Source organism: Heloderma suspectum, chromosome 2 (assembly GCF_057233095.1).
Source record: "Heloderma suspectum isolate Gila_16-S chromosome 2, 16-S_ref, whole genome shotgun sequence".
Classification (NCBI taxonomy): Eukaryota; Metazoa; Chordata; class Lepidosauria; order Squamata; family Helodermatidae; genus Heloderma; species Heloderma suspectum.
In genome coordinates, this window is record NC_139459.1 from 20,334,178 (window position 1) to 20,347,622 (window position 13,445).

General features: G+C 47.6%; 1 protein-coding gene across 1 annotated transcript in view; it reads right to left on the reverse strand.

Annotated features, from left to right (window-relative positions):
* Positions 1–13,445, reverse strand: part of MBD2 (methyl-CpG binding domain protein 2) — a 71,954-nt gene that overhangs the window by 2,266 nt on the left and 56,243 nt on the right. Inside the window, exon 6 of the mRNA XM_084832922.1 lies at positions 969–1,113. Within this exon, the coding sequence (XP_084689048.1) occupies positions 984–1,113 (130 nt within the window). The 3' untranslated portion in view covers positions 969–983. The remainder of the gene's footprint in view (positions 1–968; positions 1,114–13,445) is intronic.

Below are 13,445 nucleotides of genomic sequence, written 5' to 3' on the forward strand. Positions count from 1 at the left end.
CGAACTCAGAGGTTGATGCCTATCCTATGCAGGAGATCCTTTCCTCCATGCTCCAGCCACCCTGCCTTCATGGCTAGAAGCACGTTTTCGCATGTCTAGCCACAGCTTCAAGGAGAGGGAGGGAAGGGGCCCGGAGACCCGACAGGAAGCTGTCTAAAACGGCTTCCACAGTCTCCTCCCCTCCCCGCCCCTGGAAATGCCCCCTTTTCGCCCTATCCTTGCTCTGTTTTATGAGCATGGAGATGGCGGTGGAGTGGAAAGAAACACACTGGCTACGAGGGGAAGGGGGCAGGGAGCGTGGCTTCTGGGAACCAAGGGCGGACGACTTCAGTTTCCAGAAATCAAAAAATCCTACAGCCATCCAGACAGTGTCTAGTGGCTATAGGATTGCTCTCCCTGGGTATTTTTAAAAAAACAAACTACCCACTACAGTCCAAAGGCTTTCTGAGCCCCAGGGAACAAACAGCACAAGTTGCCCATCCATCCTATTCCTTGACAACAGTGTCAGAAATAAAAACTTCCAACACCTCCCACGCCATGAAAATGCACCAGCTCCCAATTCAGCACCTGGTGCATCTCTGAGGTGAGGGAAATTGGAGGCTGTATATCCAGTGTGACAGTGTTGCACAGGGAAAAAAATGTATGAAGAAACTGCAGCTGCTGTTCCAGCACAGCCACAGGCCATCTAAAACTGCTCTCAGCCATGTCAAGAACTTATCACCCACCTGGTCCTTGATCATCCTTTATCAAGATCTACTCCTTCTCTTCATTTTTTGCCCTTCACTCTGTCTCACTCTGCAAACCCTGAAGAGAGGGACCAGGTCATGTCTCTTTTCTGTATAGCACTTAAACACATTGCTAGCATTTCATACTTAATGGCAACAGCAGCTGTGATAGCGAATGGAAAAAATACTCCCCAAATGGAAAAAAATACTCCCCAAAGTTTCCCTCTGAAGCTCAGACTGTACCTGATTCTTTGATTCTTATGCTTCTTCTCCATTGTCCATCTCAACCTCATCCAAGTCAGGCGTGTCTGTGGCTCGTGACAAGATGTCCGCCATTAGTGCTTCCTCCAGTTTTTTGCGTACCTGCTGCACTCGTTCTTCTTGTTTTCTGAGGAATAATTCAGACAGCCATCATTGAAACTTTCCCTCTCCAACTTAAAAATGGCTTAAGAAAATAGCTAATTGAAATCAGTAGCCCAAAACTATCCAGGTAAAATAATTAAGAGCCTACTGGCTGAAATACCATAACTGACAAATGAGAGCCCACATGCTGGGAACCGAGGTATGTATGATGGGCATATGGATGATTTTTACCTGGGATAGGCAGTTTTCCTAAAAGAACCCAGGTTCGTATCCATCTACATCAGTGTTTGTCATTGCAAGATTCACTGGCGGCTCCCAGTCACTTTGATCGCTGCTCACTTTCAGTGTTGCTCACTTTCGGCAGGGGCTCCCAAGCTTTACCTCATCGTTTGCTTTCGCAATGGGCTGGTTGCTATGATCTGGGCTACTGCAGTAGGCCTTGGGGCTTGTCAGTTATAAGGTGGGGGCGGGGGGAGAGGAGAACACAGGAGCGATCAGCCAGTTACCTATGGTGGGGCAGAAGCCCAAGAGGCAAAGACCAATGTGAATGGCTAGCTGCTGTTGTGCATTGTGCAGGAGCTGGAGGTTGAGGGAAAAGTGAACACACAGGTGACAGAGAAAGCGATACGGACCTGGGCTGGAAGACTCTGCAGCACTGAGTAGAGCACAGCACACGCCCAGTGACGAGAAAAGATCCATCCCAGTCCAAGGAACAGGTGAGCCTGCTAGAATTTGCCTGCCTGGTGACTGATGGGGCCTTGCTTGGATGATGGGGAGGAGGAAGAGAGGCTTGAAAAGGCCTCCAGCTGAGTCTGGTGCAAAGTGTCACCACTTGACTGGGGGAGGGGCAAAGAGGAGAGCTGCCCCCCCCCCCAGCCTAGGAAAGGCCCCCGAGTGGCCTCAGAGGCAGTGCCTGGAGCCAAAGTGCCCCCTGCCTGAAAAATAGTGACTATCACTGGTCCAAGTACGGGGAGTTCCCACATCGTGCAAAAGGCCTACTGTGGATGGGCCAACGTGAAAACTGTCTGCATACAATATTTCTTATTAGAAATTAAAATCCACACTCCTTGCTGTGGCAAATTATGAGATGGTTTTAATGAGGCTCTTTGCAGGTAACTCAGTATTGGCCCACCATTAATCTCACTGACATCCATTGATCCCACTACAAACTCTGAAGGAGGATTTTGCGCAAAAGAAGTGTTTCTGTTAAAGTTAAGCTGAATACTACCCCGACTCTCATGGAACTATCCCCCCCCCCGCATGAAATGTTGGGGGAGATACTTGGCAACTTGGGGGGCGGGGAAGAAATTCTAAGAATTGTGGGTTGGCAGTCTTAACTTTAAAGCAGAGATGGCCAAACAAAAAACCATGCCCTGAAAAACTTTTGAATTGGCCCATCCCATGAAAACTAATCCAAACTTCATTCCTACCCACCCTGAAACTTATGAAAATTCCTGGGCCCAGCCCTAGTTTCAGCCAGTGGAGGCTGGTGGCTCTGATGTCAGTGAGGCAGTGAATTTGCTCCAGGTTTCAGTCAGAGCCAGTCAGAACTCTAAGCTCCTTTAGAGTTCTGACTGACTCTGACTGAAACCCGGAGCGGATTCACTGCCCCACTGACATCAGAGCCACCAGTCTCCACTGGTTTCAGCAGACTCTAGGTATCCATCCACCTACCTAATGTTACAGTTAAGTGTCAGAAACACAGTGAATGTTGACCGTTAACAATGACGCTTTATATAGTCACTGGAGAATGCTGGGACTTGGAATCCAAGACATCTGTTGAGCACCAGGTTGGGGATGGCCAAATCAACTGGTTAAATTAGGTGCGATCCTATGGATGTTGAGGAGTTGTGGGCCTTTTTTCTACCTCAACATGCATAGGATTGCTCCCTTAATCAATTAAAAATGTTCAGACTGACTTTAAAAAAGCACTCCCTATTGAACAGGCAACACATTTTTAAAGGAAAAGTTAATTAATATAAGCACTTATAAAAACTGTGGATGACAGGTGCCAGCTTTGACTGGATGTGCCTGATCTCATTTGATCTCAGCTAAGCAGGGTCAGCCCTGGTAAGTACTTGGATGGGAGAGCACATGGGAATCAGGCTTCCTGCATTGAGCAGGGGGTTGGACTCGATGTTCTTGCAGGCCCCTTCCAACCCTATGGTTCTATGATTCTCTCACGGAGGAGGGAATGTCTCCTGTAAAGGCCTGGATGAGTAGCATGCAGCTACAGCTTTGGGGTTTTTTCTTTAATTACGTGTGTGGGGGGGGAATTTTTACTGGGAATGCAGCACAAAAGGAAGGAAGGCTTATTTCTTCATAGCCCAACTAGTATCAGGACTAAAACCTACACACACACACACACACACACACACACCACTGCCAATATGCGGCTAGGGGGGTTAGAAAAAAAGGTCCCACTGTGCCGATCAGAACTTTCACCCTCAAAGACCTCCTGGCCATACAGTACATGGAGAGATTTTCATTCTGACTGTGTCTGGGAAACGAAGAGATAAGCCTTCTTTACCTGTGTGCTGTGTTCCCAGTAAGAATTGCCTCTACCGTTAGTTAAAGAAAAAGTGAAGATGTGGCGATATGCTATGCGTTCAGCATAATGCATAACTTGGCCCTAAGATGATGCCTGCTAAGCCATACATGTCTGTCATCTGAGAAGAGCGTATGTGTGCTCCTCCTACCCCAATTATTGGAAACAATCCCAAGGAAGTTAGTCACACAAATATCCCATTGAAATGCATGGGACATAAATTAGCTGCAATGAATTTGTCCTGTTGGTTTCCATGGGACTTAAGTGAGACGAACTTTCTACAGATTGGGGGCATTATTTTATAAATCTACATAAACCTGCAGATGAAATAGCTTGCTTAAAATCAATTAAAATTCATATCATTAATCAACTACAATTTCTTGAAGTAGATGGCAATCTTACTTAATATTTTAGTTCAGGGGCAGCCAGACTTCAGGCTGGTAGGATCTACTTGGTTTTCAACTAGAACTCTGAGATCCACCCACCGGAGCCTGGTGCAAAAGGCATGTACCTAGAATTAAAGAATCCTATGCCCAGGAATACATTCTGAGTACAGGAACTGAACGGAGCTTACAGTCCTTGGAAGGGCCACGGCTCAGTGTGCCGTGGATCCCAAGGCCTCCTGCTGAGTAGTGAGGCGACAGAGACACACGCCACAATCCACAAACTCTTTTAGTCAGTTAACAGCACCTTTTCACACCTGAAGTGACTACAAAGGCTGGGAGTTGTCCTCTAGGCCTAATTAGCTAAATAGCGCTTTTGTAAGAGAACTACTGGAAGCAGGGCAGTTGCCTGCCTTTCGACTAATGGATGGGTTTCCCACCATGCTAGATAGGTTTTTTCTGGATTCCTTCCTTCAGGGTGGATCCTTCTGACCCAAGTTTGGACGGGCAGCCAATCTGGCGGGACGCTTCCCACCTCTGCCCACGTAGCTCGGCGGTGGGCTCTGGCATCTGTCAATTCCGGGGCTCCCTCCCCCTCTGGCCCCACTGCTCGATAAGCCTCTGAGAAGATTCTTCACTGACTCCTAAAGAGTCTTGGGACATTTCCTCCCCGGCTCCCTGTCTCGGCTGGGCTTCTTCTAGCTCCATCTCCGAAGCTGAATCCAAGTCAGAAACCAAACTAGGGAACTTGGGACTAATCCTGACACAGTGGTAGAGCACATGCTTTGCATGCAGAAGATCCCACATTCAATCCCTGGCTTCTCCAGGTAGGGCTTGGAAGGAACCCTGCCTGAACTCCTGGAGAGCCACTGTCAGTCAGTGTCGACAATACTGGGCTAGATGGCCCAATGGTATAAGGCAGCTTCCTACGTACACTACATTCCTGTGCACCCCAAACTTTTTTCATTTCAGCAGTATGATTTAGGGTGGGAGAGGAGTAATTTTGTTACTGCTACTATTAAAGAACCGGGAGATTTGCTAGTTGAAAGAGTTATAATATTTTCTATATACTCACTGATAATGCTGTTAACGTGTAACTTAAAAACTCAATAAAAATAATAATAAAACAACAACTGGGAGTCAGACACCCTTGCCAATATATAGGAAATCACCTAGAGATCTACCGGAATGAGTGGGACAAGTGTTTTTAAAAGCATTAATGTTATTAGAACAAAGGAGATCATCATTGACTGGTGTGATATTTATGCTAATCAGAAAGAAAGAAAAAACAGGTAGTCGTTACTGTGCAGTATTACCTGGCATAGGCCCAGTGATGCTATAAGCCCCCCTCCTCAAAGGTCTTTTAAAATGTCAAGTTTTTTGTTTGTTTTTTAAAGTAGCAATCTGGCTTCCGTGCAAATAATGCCCTTAAAGCTCTATGTCTTTATCACAGATAGGATGCAATCCTGCTTTTTGGTTTCTTTCAAAACTCTTGGATCACGTTCGCACCAAGGCTACAAACATGCCTGGTGGGGGGAAGGGGGAGAACCATCTCACTAAACAATAAAGATGCTTTATGTTGCTGTTTACAGATCTTTTGCTTTATCTTTCCTTTCAGTACATCACACTGGGTCAGGCTTTAGTAGTGTTGGGGGCAGCAATGTCAACACTGATAAATGGGATTTATTTTTAAGCAACACACAGGCAATGCACGGATCGTTCCACAAAGTACAGGTCAGGGTGCTCCAAAAAGGTACTCTGTGAATATGGAAGAGCTGGCGGACACTGCTTTAAAAGCCATGAGAGAGAGACAGACAGAGAGACAGAGAGAGCACATTATCAAATCATCCACTGGCATTTATAGAGTAAGCTTAAGTAAACGTGTGTGTGTGTGTGTGTGTGTGTGTGTGTGAGAGAGAGAGAGAGAGAGAGAGAGAGAGAGGCAGAGAGAGAGGGAGGGAGGGAGGGAGGGAGGGAGGGAGGGAGGGAGGGATGGTAGAAAACATGCAGTACCCTAGGTGTGAATCACGAATAAGCATTACTTTAGGAAGAAAAGACGATGCAACGTGCATGGGGAGCTGCCTTATACCCTGTGGAGGCTGGTGGCTCAGTGGGGCTGTGAATCCATTCTGGGTTCCAGTCCGAACCAGCCAGAACTCTAAAGGAGCTATCCAAGGTGCTGAACCCCAGCCCCCAAATGGGTGCAGCGCCTTGGATAGCTCCTTCAGAGTTCTGGCTGGTTCTGACTGAAACCCAGAATGGATTCACAGCCCCACCGAAATCGGACCCACCAGCCTCCACTGCTTACACCAGGTCAGACCGTCTGTCTCTCTAGCCTAGTATTTCCTTCTCTGCCTGACAGGGTCTTCGGCAGAAATATCTTTCCCATCGTCTGCTACCTGGACCTAAACTGGAGACACTAGGGATTGAACCAGGGATCTTCTGCCTGCAAAAGGTGCACTCTCAGAGCTATGGTCCGTTGCCTCATATACACACTAGAGCAGGGGTGCAGAACCTCAGGCTCAGGGGCTGAATCTGGCCCTCCTGGGGTCCCAATCCAGCCTCTTGGGGGTGCCCAGATACCCACACCCTCCTACCCTTTCCCCCAGTCATCAATCGTTTGGTGGTTTCCTGGCTTTTGTGCAGTCTCCCCCACACACACACAATTCTAAAAGGTTGAAATGCCTCTCCTAAGGCTTAGTGCAGTAAGAGCTTTAAGCTAAAATAGTATGGTATTTTTGACCCCACCCCACCCCACCCATTTGCGGCCTCTGAGAGCTTCTCTGAAGTGGAATTACGCTCTCAGGCTGAAAGAGGTTCCCTACCCCTGCACTAGAGGTCTGCTGCAGAACTGGCAGGTTTTTCAGTTCCAGATGTGAATGGCAGCCTTACTCGCCTCTGCAGCTCCTGGCCAGGCTAACATCCCTGCTCTACTCATTCTGTTTCCTAGTTTTGCTTTGCCTCTCAACTCCTTTTCCCTAGCCTTTTCCGTTTTTGCTCATTCCTTTGGAGTGGGGGGGGGCATTGTGCCCTCCAGATGTTTTGGCCTACAACTCCCATAATTCTGGACCATTGGCCTTGCTGGCTGGGGCTTCTGCAAGTTGTAGTCCAAAACAGCCGGAGGGCACCAGGTTGCCTACTCCTGCTTTGGGGAATGCCCCTCAACTCCACCTTCTTACCCTGAGCCCTCTACCTCAAGCGTCAGACCTCTTGTCTCCCCCTATGAAGCTTTGAGGCCTGCAGAGGCAAGGTAAAAAGGTCAGGCCTAGAGGCCTGGTTGTTGTTGTTGTTGCTGTTGTTGGGAGGGGATATCCCTGAGCACTTTCATTTCCCTAGTTAGGTTTCATTTTCCTGAGTTAGGTTTCATTTCTTCAGGTTTGAAACAGTACTTTCAGTTTGGGGGAAGGAAGGGATATAAAGGGGGAGAGAGCCAGAGAGAGGCAGACCAGAGAGAGGGGAAGACCCGAACCTGGAGAGAGAGCAGGAAGAAGCAGCCTGGAGAAGTCCAAGTGCAGCTAGGGTAGAGGAATTTGCATTTTCGCAACCTTTATTTTCTCTTAATGCCTTTTGTATCACTCAGCTCTATTCTGTAAATACCTTTAGTTGCAATTTGCTTGTTTTAATTTACCAGTAAACAGTTGTGTTAAACCCCAGGTGTCTAGAGTGTCAGTCACCCCACATCTACAGCCTAAACCCCACATTATTGGGAAGGGGAAGTTTAAAAGAAGGTGGGACTCTTAGGGAGGCAAGAGATCCTTAAGGAGTTGCTCAAGAGGTCCAGGTCATATGGGGACCCCTGACACCCCCATTCCTGGATCTCTGCTTCTCCTCCTTCTCTAGGCCCTTCTGCCTGTGTTGCTCCTCTTGAGAATCCAAGCAGCTCAGTCAACTGCCTCCAGAGACCCTTCAGATAAAAGCAGTTTCCTCAAACTTAACCTAGTGCTGACTTCAGGTTGTGGGGGCTCTTGGGCAAGACAGCCCTCCTGAGTAGGCCCATGTCCTCCTTCACTGCTTCCCATTTGCTTGCCCTCTCCAATTCAGCCCAACCCGCACAGCCACACAGAGAGAGAAGGCAAGGCAGGAGGGGATGGCTGCTCCTTCTCCTTGCTCCTGACACTGCTCATGTGATAAGAAGGGACCAGTGAACAGGCAGTGACTGCAAGGGGAAAGAGCAGGGCCAGGTTCTCCAGGGGTTGGCAGTGGGCCCCCAGCTGGCATAAAGGCTGTCAGGAGCGCCCTAGCGGCCTCTTCCAGTAGACTCCAATAGCCAACTCAAGACACAGACGAAAGGATTCTTTTCAAGGCTTTAATACTTTTACAACTTAATGACTCTTTCAGATGCTAATCACCAGCGACTAAGCAAGGAACAGCAGAGTGGCCTATGCTCCGAATAGGGAGTTGATCCCCATTTGAAGGAGAGTCACTTGAGACCCTGAATTTATGGGCTAGGGAGAGATCCTCCCTCTTTCCCTTGGGTCCACGGGAGGCGGCCGTTGCTTGCGCATCAAACGGGCGCTACGCCTCCTTTCCGCGCCCTCCATCGCTCGTCGCTCCCTGCGTCTGCATCGAGCATCTAGCAAGCCCTCCTCCCGCACTCTCTCGCTGTCAGGGTCACTATCTATCTCAGGAATGCCGGCAGGAGGAATCTCTGCCAGCTGCTGTGCCTGTGAGGGATGAGCTGGCTCCTCTCCCACGGATTGCTGATCCTCCTTAGAATCAGAACTGCTCTGGGGTTCTATCGGCTCAGTTTCCTCCCTGACAAAGACCTGAGCAGGGGCCCAACAATGTTGGCCCCCGATGGCAGCCCTGAATTAATAATTCAGCCTGTACAGCAGGAGCCACAAGAGTGGCTGAGACTGTATACAACTACAGTCCTATTCAGGCCTTCTCACACGCTTGCCATACCTGGTAAGAGGAGAGGGAGCATTCCAGCTCCACACAGATTTTCCAGAGTTCTTTCTCACGCGGAGAGCCTCCACAAATACAGGAGGCACTCCTCTTCAGGCAGTCGCCCTCGAGTAGAAGGTGACAAAGGCAACCACGGAGGAGGGTGGGGCTGAAGCGCGCCCTCTCCTCGCATGTTTGCTGTACCCAGTAAGAGAACACCTGAATAGGGCTCCTCATTGCATGAATTTTACCCAAGGGCTCCGCACTGTAAAACCAAGATGGCGGCCAACTTTCACTTGGCAAACTACTTTAAAGTGAAAATGCGCCATTACAAATGGAATAAGAACTCCAGGCCTGAAGCAAATGACTTTCCCATTAAAATGTTCAGCTTGATTTCGAATGCTAATTTGTACAAGCAGCGCTGTCCGGGGGGGGGGGGGGGGGGCGGTCTCTCCATAGGCAACCGACTCAATGGAAATGTAATGCAGCATAATTAAAAATAAAATAAAATGGAGTGTGACATGGAGGACAAAGGAACGAAGGGAAAGCGGCGATTTCCAAAGCAAGCAAACCTTAGAAACACGGTTTCTACGGACAGTTGGAGAACTGTGATTTAAGAGTGCCCTCTGCTGGTGGCTGTGGGGAAGTCAATTGTTCAAAAAAAAAAAAAAGTTGGAACATTTCTTTTTATGAGTTAGCTGTCTCCTGCTGGAGGCAGAAGTAATAGGGGGAAAAGCCATGCTGTGTTAACTTTTTATGCTTCCATTACATCATTCAAGACATCACAAAGCTGAAAAAATGCTTAGTCCTGAACTTTAAAAAGATAGTAGAGACTATTTTGCCAAAATAACTTTCAAAGGGGAAAAGAAAAAAGGATTGGGGGATTTATGACATCAAGCAGCTGTGTTCTTCTCTTGAGTTCAAACAATTCCAGGACTGCTCAGTATTCAACAAGATCTTTTACCTATTTCATTTAAAATCTGTTTAGTCAACCAAGGTTGCCTTCTCATCTTGGCTCGCCCAAAGATAAAGCAACAGGTTCTAAGCTTTTGTGAAACAGTTATGCACTAGGACTGGTCTATGCAAACAAAGCTGTTCCTGGGTTGCACCGCTTCATACAGCAGGGGTGGTAGGTGGCTTCATTTCTAATGGTTTCCCCATTTCAAAAAAATTCCCTGCACATAGAACAGTAGCATGCCAGGAGAAGGCTAAGCAAGAATTTGGCCCTCCACCTCAGAACAGCTATTTTGTTTTCAAGGTTAATGATAATGATAATGATAATGATAATGATAAGAATAAGAATAAGAATAAGAAGCATTAAAAAGTGCATCTCCGCTTTGGCTACAGTCGGGGAACAGCCCTGACCACATGATCTGCTGTTGTATCCTACCTCTTTGATGAGTGTGTTCTGCTTTGAAGGTTCTAAAGACTTTAGAACCTAAGAAGAGCCATGCTGGACCAAGGGTCCATCTAGTCCAGCATTCTGTTCACACAGTGGCTGACCAGCTGTTGACCAGGAACCCACAAGCAGGACACGAGTGCAACAGCACCCTCCCGCCCAAGTTCCCCAGCATCTAGTGTACATACTGCCTCTGATACTGGAGGTAGCATATCGCCATCAGGACTAGTAGCCATTGATAGCCTTCTCCTCCAGGAATGTGTGTAACCTTCTTTTAAAGCCATCCAAGTTGGTGGCCATCACTACATCTTCTGGAAGTGAATTCCATAGTTTAACTAGGCGTCATGTGAAGAAGTTTCCATAGTTTAACTAGGCGTCGTGAAGAAGAAGTGAAGAGAGCTTCGGCTATTGGGCGGTATAGAAATGAAATAAATAAAGTTCTTCCTTTTATCTGTCCTGAATCTCCCACCAATCAGCTTCACGGGATGACCCATTGGGTTCCAGTATTACGAGAGAGGGAGAAAAATGTCTCCCTCTCCACTTTCTCCACATCAGGCATAATTTTGTACACCTCTATGTTTCTCCTTACCCTCCTTTTTTCCAAGATAAATCATCCCAGCTGTTGTAACCTTCCCTCATACGGAGATGCTCCAGCCCCTTGAACATTTTAGTTGCCCTTTTCTGTACTTTTTCCAGTTCTACAATATTGTCAAGAATATTGATGATGCTTGACAAAGCATCAAGGAGTTCAAATATAAAGACAATAGGAGATAATTCCGTGCGTGTGTGTGTGTGTGTGTGTAGGAGGGGGAAGCGGGCTTTCTGGAATCCAGAAAGACTGCTTTGCTGAAAAAGACAGTACTGAACTTCAGTGAAAGGACTGCTTCTATGGGTTGGCATCTTCATCAATTGGCCAGCCCTCCTCTCCTCCCCTCTCTGGAGGGAAGAGCCTGGAATCCAGACTGTGCCGCCAACTGCTAGAGACTAGAAAGGACTATTCTTGGTTTTTTATTTATTATTTATTTGAAAATGTATACATCGCCTTTCACTCCCAAGGCACCTTCAAGTTAAAACTTGCAACAACTTTAAACGTTCTATGCACCAGTGGAGGCTGGTGGCTCCTATTTCGGTGGGGCTCTAAATCCATTCTGAGTTTCAGTCAGAACACCAAAGGAGCTATCCAAACTGCTAAACCCTATCCCCCAAATGGGCTCAGTACCTTGGATAGCTCCTTTAGAGTTCTGGCTGGTTGTGACTGAAACCCAGAATAAATTCACAGCCCCATCACAATCAGAGCCACCAGCCTCCACTGCTGTACACCCACAGATATACCATGATATGGATTTTAATTCTAAGCCACTATGGTAGTCAATCCTGGCTGCAAAGTGTGTGTGTGTGTGTGTAGGGGGGGAATAAATAAAGAATAATATGGGCCAGAAAACAAAAGCATATTTGCTCGTTACACCTGTCCATTAAGATTCTTTTGACACTGGGCCTCTCAGCCACAACCCTATCCGTGCATTGGTCTCTTGGAATCTGTATATCTCTGTGGTATAAAACAGGCATGGGGTGCTTCCCATCTTAGGATGGCTTCAGATCTGCAAAGCATCATGGCCTATGCAGGAAAAAACAGACAAACTGCAAGATAAAGGCGTGTGCCCAGACCAGCAAGTTGAAGGTCTTTGTGCAACATCGTTTCTTGCACAGAACTCTGGTTCCCAAGCATTTGGCTGCGATTCCACTTTCACATGGGCCTCCCGTGGTCAACGTTTCTGAATGGGTCTATGCCTGCTTAACTATAGGAAGGCTGCAGCATCTCAGGTCCCCGGACCATTCGCCTGGACCCAATATTAGGAATGATTCAAAGCCCACTGATCAATGTTTTTCAAGGGGATAGAAGGGTATCGCAGAATTTGGCCCACCCAGTTGAACCCTTCTCGCAGCAATTTGGAATTGGATCACTGGGAAGCTGATGCCACACTGCTTCCATAATGTATGAACTGAGTCTCAAAACCGACATGTAAATGCTAGGGCTATTAAATGCCACATTTAAAAAGGACGGGGGCGGGGAGACACAATGAAGGCATAATGAAGCTGGACTCAGTGGCGTAAACTTTCACTGGGACTGTGCCCACTCTCATATTTCATGCAGCGTAGGCCAACATGGCTCCATTTGATTTACTTCCTTGTTTATGAACCAGCACAGCTGTACGCTGTTGTGTCAGCAGAAATGCACAAAGCTTTGGGAACAGTGCATCACTTGCTGATGTAGCAGAAGCTCAAAATAATCCTACAAAATCTGGGACCAAACAGGAGGAGAAAGGGTACACCTTTTCTTTAGAACACAGACACAAAACCAGAGTGCAGCTTTTTCTGCAAAATGCTTTTGGATGTAAAGTTCCAGGTTCTGGCAGGACCGGGTCCCAGTGAGCTAGAAAGGATGCAAGGGCCTGGAAGGAGCGGAGGGCGGGTGGGATGGGATTTAAACTCCAGACAGGAGCTGCCATGACCCTGACCCTCAGGAGCAGCCAGGCGTCCAACACAGAGGCAGGGGAGATCTGGAAGGCCAATAGCATAAGCCCTAGAGGGGTTGAACCCAGACCCTGGCCCAAAGTTTAGGAACATAAGAAGAGCTCTGCTGCATCCAACCAAGGGCCCATCTAGTCCAGCATTCTGTTCACTCAGTGGCCAACAAATTGCCCATGGGAAACCCACAAGCAGGACATGAGTGCAACAGCACCCTCCCGCCCATGTTTCCCCATGGAGAGAGCATTTAGCCATCTGGACTAGTGGCCATGGATAGCCTTTTCCTTCAGGACTTTGTCCAATCCCCTTTTAAAGCCATCCAAATTGGTGGCCATCACTACATCTTCTGGAAGTGAATTCCATAGTTTAACTAGGCACCATGTGAAGAAGTTCTTCCTTTTATCTGTCCTGAATCTCCCACCAATCAGCTTCGCGGGATGACCCATTGGGTTCCAGTATTACGAGAGAGGGAGAAAAATGTCTCCCTCTCCACTTTCTCCACATCAGGCATAATTTTGTACACCTCTGTTTCTCCTTACCCTCCTTTTTTCCAAGATATATCATCCCAGCTGTTGTAACCTTCCCTCATACGGAGATGCTCCAGCCCCTTGAAC